Consider the following 13,385-nt stretch of genomic DNA (forward strand, 5'->3'; position numbering starts at 1 on the left):
AGAAACCTATTTTGGATGCACCTCTACAAACTGTAAGTCATTGTTTAGGATTCCCAGAATAAAGCAATATTTTCTGTTTGTTCCTCTGAGTTATCTATCTGTTCCAGATTGAAATAAAGCAAGTTTCCTGTCTAGAACAGAATAATGGTGAAAGGACTGGAAAGTAAATCCTATGGGGAACAGTTAGAAGAAGGTTGAGAAGGAGCAAGTTTTCAAATATCTGAAGGCTGTCACACTGTAGAGCAGGGATGTCAAACTGCTGGCCCATGGGCTGATTGCATCATACAGAGACCACGCCCACCCCAGCTCCGGCAATGCAAAAAACATGATACATCATGACACATCACGTGACATGGCGAGTTTGACGCCTAAGCTGTAGAGGATTTAGATTCTCACTTGCTCCTAAAGGGTAGGATTAGAACAAATAGATGTAGAGATGTAAGAATGTAGATTAGATATTAGGAAGAACTTGACAATTCGTAAAATAAATTACTGCCTGGAATAATTTCTTCCCCTTCAGTGGAGGTTTTCAACATCATCTCTCAGGGATGGGTCTATGACAATTTGCTACAGCCAACTCACCACCGCCAATTCACTGCAGGACAACTCACCACAGCCAACTTACTGCAGGACAACTTGCTGTAGGACAAGAGTTACACTAATATCAAAGAAATAGTGGAATGGAATCATTAAAGAAAGGATGCAAAAGGAGGAACAGAATAAAATGTGAGTTGCAAAAATAATTCATTTATTTTAAATAATTAAATAGAATTGTTAAATTGTCCCATAGCAAGTTGTCCCACAGTGAGTTGGCTGTGGCAGGTTGTCCTGCACCGAGTTGGCCGCAGCGAGTTGACTATGGCAAGTTGTCCCATTCTGCTCAGGGATGGTTTAATGAATTTTGTATTGAGCTATGGATTAGACTTGACCTCTTAAGTCCCTTCTAATGCTATCATTCTGCAAAAAAGAAATTATATATTATATACATCTGCATATATACACATTCCTTTGCAGGATAATGGATAGTCAAATGACAACGGAAATGATAAAAGGAAGAGGAGCATCATAATGTAATTATCTGCTTATCTTGCAGTTCCAACTATTGTGTTTGAAATTAGAAAATCCAAATCACTCCCGGGGAAGAAGTTAGAAGAGGGCTGTTGGGAGAAATGAAAATAATTGACAAATGCCAACACACGGTACACAAAACATTTCTATGTTTGTATACAGAACTGCCTATGATATTCCTAGTTTTTGTTTATCATCCTTTGAAGGAGAATAGGATAAACAAAACATTGCCCAGGAAGCAACTTCCAGAACTGAAACTTTTTGCCTTGATCAGTTCAAGCAAATAATTGTTTGTTGACTAGTTTGCTAGTATTTACCGTAGATGCCACTCCAATCCAGCTCCCTTGGCTTTTGTCATATTTCCCCAAATATTTCATATCTGTAACTCTAACCTCAATCCAGGGGTTCAACACTAGTAAAACTAAAATGCAACACTGATCTGTTGGGAACAAAAAGGAAAAAAGGATGAATATCATACCACAATACAATACTAATTTCACTGAAAAAGATTTATTTCTGTCCTTTTAGAGTTTGTCATACTTTAAGAACAAAGAAACTATTAAGTCATTTCATCATCTTTATAACAAGAGATAGGCAGCTGCTATTCTCATTTTACAAAAAGTGAACAGAGATTAAGAATTTCCCACAATTTCTCAGAAAATTCATGTACAAGTTGAGAGTTCAACCTAGATCTGCAGTTCTTGATTCCATAAAATTGTAGATTCTTCTTTCTGTCACTACATTCTTCCTGCACACAACTCTCCCTCTGAAGAAACTTGGTTACATTTCAGGATGAACTGAATTCTATTCAGGCACTAGTAAGAGGCAACATCAATTCCCCTGGATAAAGCTTTCCAAATAAAGAGACTCACCCACCAATGATACTGTCACACCTGCTTTTTTGTCTCAGGAATTCTCTAAAAGAGAGATACTGAATGAAGGCTATACTCATCAAAGCTTTTTCACTCAAAAGCTTTGCAAGGCACAGTATACAGACAGGGTTGCTTCCATTCAAGCTAGGAAGCAGTATATGTGCCATTGTAGGCAACAAGAAGAATAAGAATAGGCTATAATTCTCTTCCACCCACACCAAACTTAGATGTAATTGTCCAACAACTATCAACCCAAGCTGTGGTTGGATGGAATGAGGACCAGAGCAGCAATTTGCCAGGACACAAATATACAAGATCAGTCCAGATAGAGCCTGGATTAAAAGACATTCAGACTTCTTCATTCTTGAGAGTATCAGAGTTTGTGGAGTCATGCGATTAATGTGCCCGAAGTTGATAATCTGGGGGAAAAAAGTATCAAATAAATTAAACTTAAGCTCCTATGTAGCAAGGAATCTTCTTGACTGCAAATAGTTATATCTCTTTCAGGGGGGAACTTGCAAAGTGAAAATGAAATGAAAATTTTCACATTTGGAAGAAGTTTTGAAACTTACTAAATCTCAAAGTTTCCCTGTGAAGTTAGGACTATTACTGTCTACATATCTGGCAACCTCACATTTAACTCAGGAAAATACTGTACAACCAAATATTTGTAACATCTGGGAATTTTCCTCTAGATCATGGCAAACACAATCAACATAATGGATATTGGATGTGAAAGTCCTATGCATACACACTATGGAATTCTGTAAAACCTTTTTTGTCCAAATGAAAAACATCTGGACAAAATTAGGCTGTAAACAGCATGTTCTTATAACAATATAAGGCAACTTTTCCAGAAATATTTAAGGGCTTTGATCAAATGCTTTCTGCAAGCCTCATCCAGCAAGGAGAAGTTAACATAAGAAGGAACAAAGGGCTATCTAATTCAGCAAGAGCCAATTAGATATTCGTGGGAAGCCTACAAGCAAGACAGTATAGCAGCACCAATTCATACGCTCCAGCATTGAATACCAATTCTGATGTCAGGAGAACTGCATAGGCTCAGAACTAGTAGTTATTGATAGTTCTTACACACTGCAAATTTGGCCTAGCAAAGATGCAACAATTTTTGCTGGCTTCATTTCAGAAGTCTACCATAAGATAGGATCCCATATATTACATTTAAAATTCCAATCCAGAGCTCTGCAGAATAATCACTCATATTCTAGAAAAACAAGAGGATGCGGTGGGAGGAAATAACTTAGCAGATATTTATTGAACTGATCTTAGGTCTGAATCTAGATTAATGGCTACTTGATAGTTAAAATTAGCCATTCCTCCTCCAGAAGAATGATATGGAGTGTAGGAATTTCTATAAAGCAGAACATTTCATGTGTTCTGGCTTTGTATTTCAACTCATGAGTGCAGAGGATTATTTCATAAACAAAAGCGCTAGGGAAATTATTAGTTTGCTTTCATGGTATGCAGATTAACTCTAACTCACACATAGGTGACTGGACATTTTTTAAATATTGATTTTTGCACAAAACCAAACCAGTTGGCTAAGATTGTTCAGATAGCTACCAGAAAGAAGATTAATACATCCAGGGCTTTTTTTGTCATAGAATGTCCAGAACGGAGTTCTGGCACCTTTTTTGGATGGAACCTTGTAGGGTAGGCAAGGCGGGTTGTATGACGTGTGTGAGTTCCAGCACCTTTTTCCCCCACCCCCAAAAAAGCACTGAATACATCATGCAAATGTTGGCTTTCTTGGTTTCTGGAGCACATTTGAATGTTAATGCCATAACTATGCTCAATACTAAGTTTAGTATGCTGGGTGAATATGGTCAGTAGCTATATATAAATCCAGTTTCTTCATGGGCTTTAAAGTTTACCTCCACTCTGGGTGATATAGCGGACCCATGGCAGAGCCTGGTACCCACTCTTTTCAATTATCTTCATGTACCGTACCTGGTCAAAGTGAGATAATAGATAAGAGAGAGAAGAAAGAAAAAAGAAAGTGCATTAACTATCTTTAATTCATTCAAATTTGATGGCATCTCAAGGCTTCCAATTTTAACCTCCCACTACAATGTGGTCAAAGCACCTTTCCCTCTCTAGCTTAGAATGATAATAATCCCAAGTATTTGGCATATATAGTAATTTAAATAATTGTGAAAAGCATTGCAACAATTAGTAATAGTAACCTAAGCTTAGCTGCAGCCATCCATAGGCTCACAACCTCCAGTCATCCCAGCTTTCTTTTCTCTTCCTTAATACCACCTGATCTTATATGGTCCTGGGCTCAAAATGTCTCCATTCTCACTTCTCCATCAAATCTGGCTTACTTGAATCCCAGAGACTGTGAAGTATGGGATTTCAAATCGGACTGAGATGGGTGGCCGACCTTCCAGCTCCTCGTTCTCAACGCTGGGTAGCCCAAAATGGGCTCGCATCAAATATTCTTTACCACCCTGCAAATACAAAATATAATAGAGCCTTTTCTGGTGATCTGAATCCAAATTTCGTGACCAATTGTTTCCACATTCTGGCTCTAATAACCAGGAGGCAAACCCTCATTGCCACCATTGCCAGCTTTTATCACAGCACAAGCTCCATTATAATCTAATTGGAAGGAATTCATTACCTATTATAACACCCTAGCAGTGGCTCTTACAATATTTGTCAGAGACTTCAAGATACAGTTAAGAGCTCTCCAATAAAATAATGCCCCACTCCAAATTCAGCAAAAGAACCATATAATGTACTGAATATTCCTGGTGAAAGTCTAACTGATTGGAATGTACTATTGATATGAAAGATGTAAGACACTGATCAGAGAAAAACAAAAGGATTTTTTCTTACTGGGAAGGACTTTATGTTCCAGACAACAGTATTCTTTTCAGGCAGATATTTTGCACTGCCAATGTTGGTTTTGAATTTGGGTGAGTCAGCATCATTTGGGACAGGCACACTTATCTCCACACCATTGGCCACTGATTGTTTTTTGAACTGGCCCTTTGCCTTTTAGAGAAAAAAAATCAGAATAAAAAATGACATATCGAAAAAGATATATTTCCCTGATCAATTAAGGCTCTGACACAAGAGAAAGATCCAAACCTCAAGATAGTTTGGACTCATTTATTTTTATCCAATGAAGATAGGCATGCTCTTTTCTGCAGGCTATGCAAAATCCATAGCTTTAGAACATAGAACATACTGCATAATATAGAATTGTAGAGCTGAAAAGTGCCTCAGAAATTTTCTAGTTCAACCCCCTACTCAAGACAGGAGTGTGCATTTTATTAGGATCTAGTATTTTTTTTTTTACACTGGAGGTCTTGCAGGGGAATTCACCTTAATCATAATCTCCACTCGGCTGTGAGAGAACTTCTCAATGACAGATTCGATCCAGATGAGAGGTTTCATCTTGTTGGGATGGGGAGAAGGAGAGAGAGAGAGAAAGAAAGAAAGAAAGAAAGAAAGAAAGAAAGAAAGAAAGAAAGAAAGAAAGAAAGAAAGATATGCATGAATTTCAAAGCTTCCAATATAATAGAGGGTGTAGAATAGTCCAAAGATTATTGTATTAAATATGATGAAACTTATCTCCTTGGAGTTCTAGTATATTTAATTAGACCTGCATAGTTAAGCGGCCTTATTTAATGTAGCAACAGCAGGGGTAACACCCTTAGACATAATCTAACAATCATTTATACAGCTTCCAAGTCATTTTTGATTACAGCCGCATAGAAATATGTTTAAATAAAACCATAAAAGAATGGCTAATTTTCTTGTCAACTGCAAAAATGTCATCAATACTATTCAACGACTGATAAGGAGATATAGTCCTGGGTGGCAGAACTGCCCCAACTATCTTTAGCTGAAAAGTATTGTATTCTATTTTCCATAGCACTTAGATTTATATACCTTCCCACAATGCTTTACAGCACTCTCTGGGCGGCTTACAATATAAACATATTGCCCCCAACAAACTGGCTCCTCATTTTACCAACCTCGGAAGGATGGAAGGCTGAGTCAATCTTGAGCCCCATCAGGATCGAACTCCAGACTGGCAGAGTTTGCCCATAATACTGCATCCTAATCATTGCAACACCATATTTAATTTTATTTTGGTGGGAAAATGCTCAGAAGAAGAAGAAAAATGCTGAGATTCTACTCTAGAGCATATCTAATTATTTTGTGTACCACTGAGTTCATACTTTGCATTAAACCCTATGACTCTTTTGGACTGGCTGCATGTGTTACATGCATGGCTGGCTTGTTGGTGCAAAATGTGAACCCAGTCACTATATACAGCCATTACTAGGCATCTATCATGCTTGTAAAGTTTGTCAGATATCTCAATAGACAGGTTTGTGATTGGCAAAAACTCAGCCTACTTGAAAAAGGAAACTATTAATTATCTGGACATATTTTCTGTTGTTGTCTCCTTACCAAAATAAAACCTCCCTTCCACAGCAATTTCTACTATTTTAGAAATGGGCAACTGCCATGCTTGGACATCAATCATTAGTAAAGTGTAGGTGTTGTCTTGGTGAATCCACAAGCAAGGGAGGGATGTCATGTGTCTGACTAATGAAACACTTCAAAGAACTTTCAGGCGTGGTTTAACCTAAAAAGCCTTTATTAATGTTAAGGAGTGTCAGCACGGCATGGAGAATGCCAAGATCTGAATTTTCCTTCCTTTGCACATAACATTCCAGGCATTTCCCCTCCCCTATTTTGGGGTCATGATTCACATCTTCCAATTAACCTGGAGGGCAAAGATTCACTTCCGTCCCCTTCCACGGGCTTTTCTCTCCTCTCTCATTCTCATCTGAATTAACTCTAAAAGTACCAGACAGTTCTGCCTATTTTGTCAAAGCAAGAATATTCAATATTAGCAGCATTGACAGGGATATCTATCTCAGCAGAGGGAAGATGAGATCACTCTTGTGCTAGTAAAGTTCTGGGATATTTTTTTCTGTGTTCCATTCCCAGGACCACTTCAAAGATCTACCTGTGTACTCAGGCGATATGACATAAGCTCAAAATCTCCATCAGGTGGAATGAAGGAGATAGTACGATCATTGTCAAAACGTGATAGTCGCACACACTGGTGGAACTTGACATCCTCGAGTTCCACAGACTTATTTTTTCCACCTAAAAGTCAGAAGTACAGTTATTAAAAGACAAATATGATTTCCAGCAAAAGGTAATTTCAGCTTTACTTTCAGCTCTAGACATATTAAGAAAAAACTGCTTGTTTTGGTTTGAAGCTTCACAGAACTTTAAGACCTCAATGGAAGCAAAGTTTTACACAAAAAGAAGAAAAATAGTGAGCCCTACTTTCTGATAATCAAATCCCAGAATATGCTACAAAAGAAACATATAAAGTTATGGGGGAGGGGACTAAAAACTAAATAAAATTTAACAATTAAAATTGTTAAAAATTAACAATTAACAATTACAGCATAGTCTATTGAAATTAAACCAAAATGTGTGGACTTTTATAGACATTCTCAAAAAGAATTGCAGACTTGCTCTTTATCCTAACTTTATAACCAATCTGACACATTCTAGATGGATATGAAAGTGCAAAGATGTTATTGACATCAGACTCAAATCTGAGATTCCATCTATTATGTCCATTCCTCCCCAAACACTCATGCCACCACACTGTGATTTACTTACGTCCTGTGAGCTCAAAAAGCACCCTGTCATTGAGACCCAGGCGTAGCTCCGGCATACCAGAAAGGAACACCTTCAGTTTGATGGCACCCACTATCTCACTCAGCAGGACATTCCCATTGGCATTAACCTGAAAGACAAAGTAGGGTCTGAGGTCCTCCATTTATTCTCCACACTCTTCTCCATGAGGAAATATGGCTCCTCCTCCTCTTGAACATAGTCATGCTGAAGTTCCCAGCAAAACATGGAAACAAAAACTTCACCACCATTAAATCAGAATGGGTAATCCTAGAAAACTCTCAAAAGGTAGAGTAATAATGACAAAATGAAATGTGAATGAAAATTAAAATAATTTTATATTTATTTTAGATAATTAAATTGAATTGTTAAATTATCCTGTGGTCAGTTATCCTGTGGCGAATTGGCCGTGGCGAATTGTCTCACAGTGAGTTGGCCGTGGTGAATTGGCTGCATTGAGTTGGCCATGGAGAGTTGGCCGTGGTGAGATGGCCACAGCGAATTGGCCGTGGTGGGTTGTCCCATTCCATCCATTGATGGAGAACCCACAACATCCGAAGATGTCAGAACCCATATATTCTTAAGGGGAACTCTCTCTAATTCTATTTCTTCTATTACTCTGGGTTCTGTCATACTCCTAGAGGGGAAGGGGGAAGATGCTACTGGCTGTCTCTTTGTTTTCTCTATCGCTACAATGTATCCCTCTCGCTATCTCTGCATACTTGCTCTTTGAACTGTCTCTCCCTTGATGTTACCTTGAGGTGAGAAAGAAATGTGCCTCTGGGCATCTGGCTTATCTCCCATTTCAGAAGGGAAGGTACGAAGCCACAACAACATTGCTACGAGCCTGGGAAAGACCAGTGTTATCAGCTCTTTCCTACAACGGACGTAACACCTAAGGACTGGCCCATTCGAACTGACCAGATTAACTATTGGGGTGGGGTTTGCTGGGGACTTTTTTAACCTATTGATCTGGGCGGGAAACCCTCAGATCCTGTCTATCATGCCTGCTATCAGCTTCTCCTAATATAAGTTCCTTTTAGAAGAAACTGCTTCCACGAGTTCTGCTTCCTTAGGATGAGGTATTAAAGTGGGCCCTGACATTAGACAGGATCTGCAGTAACAGTCAGCCCAGAAGGAAGATCCTTACTGGGGGACTTAGCAAACCATGTCAGATTTTGGAACGGAGAGAGAAGAACCTGCGATGGGGGGGGGAAGCCTCCAACCGAGCAGATCCCTGCAAATACTCCAGCTCCGAATCCTCGAGCTCATCAGAAGAGGTAGTGGTCGCAGAACACCACCATAAGCCCAGGTGGTCGATGGGTATCGGAAAGGAGGAGGATTGGGAGAAGTCCAGGAAGGTTACACTCAGACAAGATAGTCATCAACCAGGTTGGAAGGTCGAGATGGAGAGGTCTCTCTGCCTTAGTGAAGACAATGAGGACCGCCCATTGGAGCAAGCAATCGACATGATGAAAATAGCGCTCGACTCCATGAGAGAAGAGAAATCTGACCCATACCGGGATACCATTAGCCTGGGTTCCACAGAAGGGACAGACAAAGGAGGGGCTGAACCAGCAGTCCCAGAACTGTCCAAAACCAACACCAAAACCGTAGCTGTCGCCGCCAACACTGCCACCCCTCACCGAGCAGCAACTACGGAGAGAGATGAGAGACGACACAGATGGAAGAAGAGACACTGATCCATCCAGAAGTTCCTGCCACTGGAAGTGAAGTACCGTGGGGAGCCACGGCGCCTGGGATTTTTCCTGTCCCAAGTGCTGAACTACATTGGGGAATACGGCCGCAACATCCCAAGTGATCGAGCCAGGGTTTGCATTGTGCAAACAGCCCTGGATGGCATCGCAGCAGACTGGGTCGTAGACCTCCATGATGTTGATGCACCAGAGCTACAAAACTTCAATCAATTCATGGCAGCCCTTAGACGTCGTTTTGAAGACCCCTAGCTGATCAGAAAGCGTGGGAGTGAATAAAGTCAGTGAAACAGGGCAGGCGACCCATAGCGGAATACACCCAGGAGTTCCGAGCTCTGGACAGCAAACTGAATTGGCAGGAAGACATCCTGCTCAGCCATTTCAAGGACAGGTTAAACTACAACCTCTACGATGCCTGCATTCCCCGAGGAGACCCCTACCAATTGCAAGACTGGTACATCTTGGCCGAAGAGGCAGAGATCGATCTGGCCAAGAGACAACAATGAGGGGGAAGATCGTGGGGACGATCGCCATCAGATCCAACTCATGAGCCAGCAAAGCAAGCACCAGCAACCAAAAGAACCTCAGGATGCTTCAAATGCGGGAAGGAGGGATACCATGCAGCTGAATGCTGCTCACACAGCCCTGTCCGGAAACCTGATCGAGCCCCAGCTGGAAAACCCGGGAAGACTTCAGCAAAGCTGAAAAAGATGGCCATGAAGAGACGGAAGTCATCAAGTTCCCTGCCTCAGCCCAACGAGGAAAGGGAACTCTGACCAATCCAGGAGGAATGTCCAACTCGTCGGACAACAACTCAGAAGACAAACCCCTGGTAAGTGGACCCATTGTGCCCCTCACCCAGACAGTAGAATTGTTGGCCCCCGGCATGCCCGAGAGAGTGGAAATCGGGGCATTAATTGACTCTGGCCGCACCCGCTGCCTCATAAGCCCAACGTTAGTGGGGAATTTGGGAATTCCGGTGAGGAGGCTGAAGAAACCAATCTCTTTCGGTCAATTAGATGGGTCCATAGCAGGGGGAATGCCCGCCATACTAGCTATGCTGCCAATCCAACTCGCCATAGGGGACCATGTAGAGACTATAACATTTGTGGTGACTCCTGGCATGGAATGTCCCCTTATCCTGGGCATGGCATGGCTGGCCAAGTGGAACCCACGGGTGGACTGGAGAACAGCAGAATTCAGGTTCCCGAAAGGGGAATTAGCCAAGGCATCAGCCCAGCCCTGAAATGGTGGAACCCCGGCTGAGAAAGCTGCAGTGGGGGGGAAGGGAACTACCAGAGATACTGGAGGTATATAGAGACCTGGCGGAAGTATTTAGCGAGGAAAGATCCAGTGAACTGCCCTCCCACCGGCTCACGAACTGTTCTATAGAAATCTGCCAGGAGCTAAACTTCCCAAACCTAAATTGTATTCCATGAGCCCACAAGAATTGGAGGAGATGCAGAAATTCATAGACAAGAATTTAGAAAGGGGTTTTATTCAGCCGGCAAAGCCAAAAATAGCTGCCCCTGTTCTGTTCTGAGAAAAGAAAGATGGGACTCTTCACCTCTGCATAGACTATAGAGCTCTGAACACAGTGAGTGAAAGCAATCTATACCCTCTTCCCCTCATGAAAGACATGCTGTCCCACCTATCGAAAGGGAAAATCTTCTCAAAGCTAGATTTGAGAGAAGCATATTACCAGATCAGAATAAAAGAGAGAGACGAATGGAAGACAGCATTCAATTGCCCCTTAGGATGTTACCAGTTTCGGGTTCTATCTTTTGGATTACAAGGAGCACCAGCAGTATTTATGCAATTGGTAAATGATGTGCTACCTGTACAAAGGGGTGCTTATTTACCTAGATGACATCTTTTTTTTTTTNGCATTTTATTTAAATGCTGTTCCACAGATTCACCTGGTTGCAAACAGGCTCTGTAAAGTTTTCTTGACAATTGCACTATATTGCATGCAGAAACATTCACGTGCACAGCTCTCAACTTCAGCCAAATTTCCTTTGCAGTCTTTAGATTTGCAACATTTAGAAATTGTTCATCATCTAAATTCAAGATGAGATAGGCCATGGCTTGATCATGGCTTTTATGATCAATAGCTGCAAACACTTGTGGGGGATTTTCTACAATATACCACAGCTCTTTTGCTTTCAGCAAACATTCCATTTTTGCTGCCCAGATAATGTAATTCTTTTGCCCTAAACAAGGCACAGAGCTTTCCTTAAATTCCATTGCAGCCATTCTGCTAATTCTGCCTTGTTCTTATACTTTTCTAAACATAGGCAATTTCTTCCAGCTTCAAATTACAATGCAGTCCTTAGTAAACTCTGGGCCCATAACCTGTTAGAGAATTTTAATTTCTCTGTTGGTAAAAATAAATCAGAAGCTCTCACAGTTGACTGCATTTAGCTGATTCAAATAAACTCTTTATATTCATATAAAAATATTTACAATACCATATATACTTCTTCATAGCAACATAGCATAAATGAAGACTTCTTACAGCAGAGACAGACCAGAGACCTGAAACTTGAAACCAAAATTCAGCTTCTAACTCAAACCTTTTGCACAGACTCAGTAGCACTTTCTTCACATTGGCTGACTGAGTTACCACATGACTCTTCCTGCTCATGAATATTCCAACAGATTCCAACTGGGAATGGACCTGAGTGACTTTGTCCATCAGGTATTCTACAAATTCCTAAGAAACTGTCATTCCATAAAACGGATTTGTGCTTAGGACAGTGTTGTTCACTTAGCAACCACATGGTTCACTTAACAGCCATGGTGTCTTGCTTAACAGCCATTGTAAAATTGAGTCCGATCATGGATTTACAACCACAAGAATTTTAACAACCAGAATTCCAATCCCAATCCCAATCTGCTGAAATCCAAAAACTAAACAATAATATTACACAGGCATGAAGTTTAATTGCTTCAACATAGAATGCACTTAAAAACTTTACCACATTATTACTTCCTTTCAGGATACTGTGGTTTCCCTGCAAGGTTTAGCCAGGTATGCAGCTTTGACATTCATTGAGATAGAAAATCTAAAGGTGGTGGTAACATCCAGCAAAGGCTTCCAGCATGAATTCCATGTGAACAAGCAAAATCGGCTGGTGCTGCAGCAGGCCTCCCTTTCAGAGATCCCTGGCCAGTACAAGGTGGAGCTCTCAGGTCATGGCTGTGTTTATGTACAGGTGAGTCTAGAGGAGCAAATAATAAAAGCTTGTGTGATTTGGCTTTTGATCCCCTGGGAGCAGCATCTTAATGCTCAGATATCTCAATATCTTAAATTTGAGGAGTAAATGAAAACCACATGTGTGATCTTGCTCTACAACCATAAACTTCTCAAACTAATATCTATTGTAATGCATTGACTTGTGCTTATTATGCTAAATCTCAACATTGGGAGATATAGATTCAAGTCAATTTGATAGTGGGGGCAGTGACAAAAAGACATTATAATTAATTACCGTATAAATGATTTTAGATTATATACAGTTCTCATCCCATGAATGTATTTTACCTTTAGAGAATGCCAGAGTGAAATCTTAATACCTTAAAAGACATAATAGAAATACAAGTTAAAATAGGTAAGAAAATGGCAAGACAATGCCTATCTACTCTATACATGTTCAAATCACCAGGATCAGATGGATTGCATCCCAAACCTCTGAAAGAACTGGCACATGTGATCTCAGAACCACTGAACAAAATCTTTCAAAGCTCCTGGAGTACCAGGGAACTGCCAGGGAATTGGAAAAGAGCTGATGTATTTACAATCTTCAAAAAAAAGAGGAAATACTTGAGGGTTGGGACTTATATTATGGATGGCATGCTTACTTATTTTTTGATAAGAAAATTGATCGGGCTTTTAAATCTCATATTTTAAGGATTGCATTGCTGAGAGTTTGGAAAAAGTATTCATATAAGTTAAACTTCAAAATCCCAATGTGGGCTATTCCGGAACATGCAATACAAGGAATAGTAAGGGGAGTAA

The 13,385-nt window shown here is 40.5% G+C and overlaps 1 protein-coding gene across 2 annotated transcripts in view; it reads right to left on the reverse strand.

The window, feature by feature from the left end:
- Nucleotides 1-1,566: 1,566 nt before the first annotated feature.
- AP1M2 (adaptor related protein complex 1 subunit mu 2) overlaps nt 1,567-13,385 on the reverse strand; it is a 46,959-nt gene continuing 35,140 nt past the window's right edge. The window contains exons 6-12 of one of the 2 annotated variants that reach the window (XM_015820641.1): nt 7,635-7,761; nt 6,961-7,103; nt 5,298-5,369; nt 4,806-4,964; nt 4,289-4,414; nt 3,836-3,911; nt 1,567-2,359 (exon numbers count right to left, since the gene is read on the reverse strand). In XM_015820641.1, the coding sequence (XP_015676127.1) occupies nt 2,337-2,359; nt 3,836-3,911; nt 4,289-4,414; nt 4,806-4,964; nt 5,298-5,369; nt 6,961-7,103; nt 7,635-7,761 (726 nt within the window). In that variant the 3' untranslated portion in view covers nt 1,567-2,336. The remainder of the gene's footprint in view (nt 2,360-3,835; nt 3,912-4,288; nt 4,415-4,805; nt 4,965-5,297; nt 5,370-6,960; nt 7,104-7,634; nt 7,762-13,385) is intronic. The other variant, XM_015820642.1, reaches the window with a different exon arrangement.

This window comes from Protobothrops mucrosquamatus, unplaced genomic scaffold (genome assembly GCF_001527695.2).
Source record: "Protobothrops mucrosquamatus isolate PMUCROS unplaced genomic scaffold, P.Mucros_1.0 scaffold1154, whole genome shotgun sequence".
NCBI classification, from domain to species: domain Eukaryota; kingdom Metazoa; phylum Chordata; class Lepidosauria; order Squamata; family Viperidae; genus Protobothrops; species Protobothrops mucrosquamatus.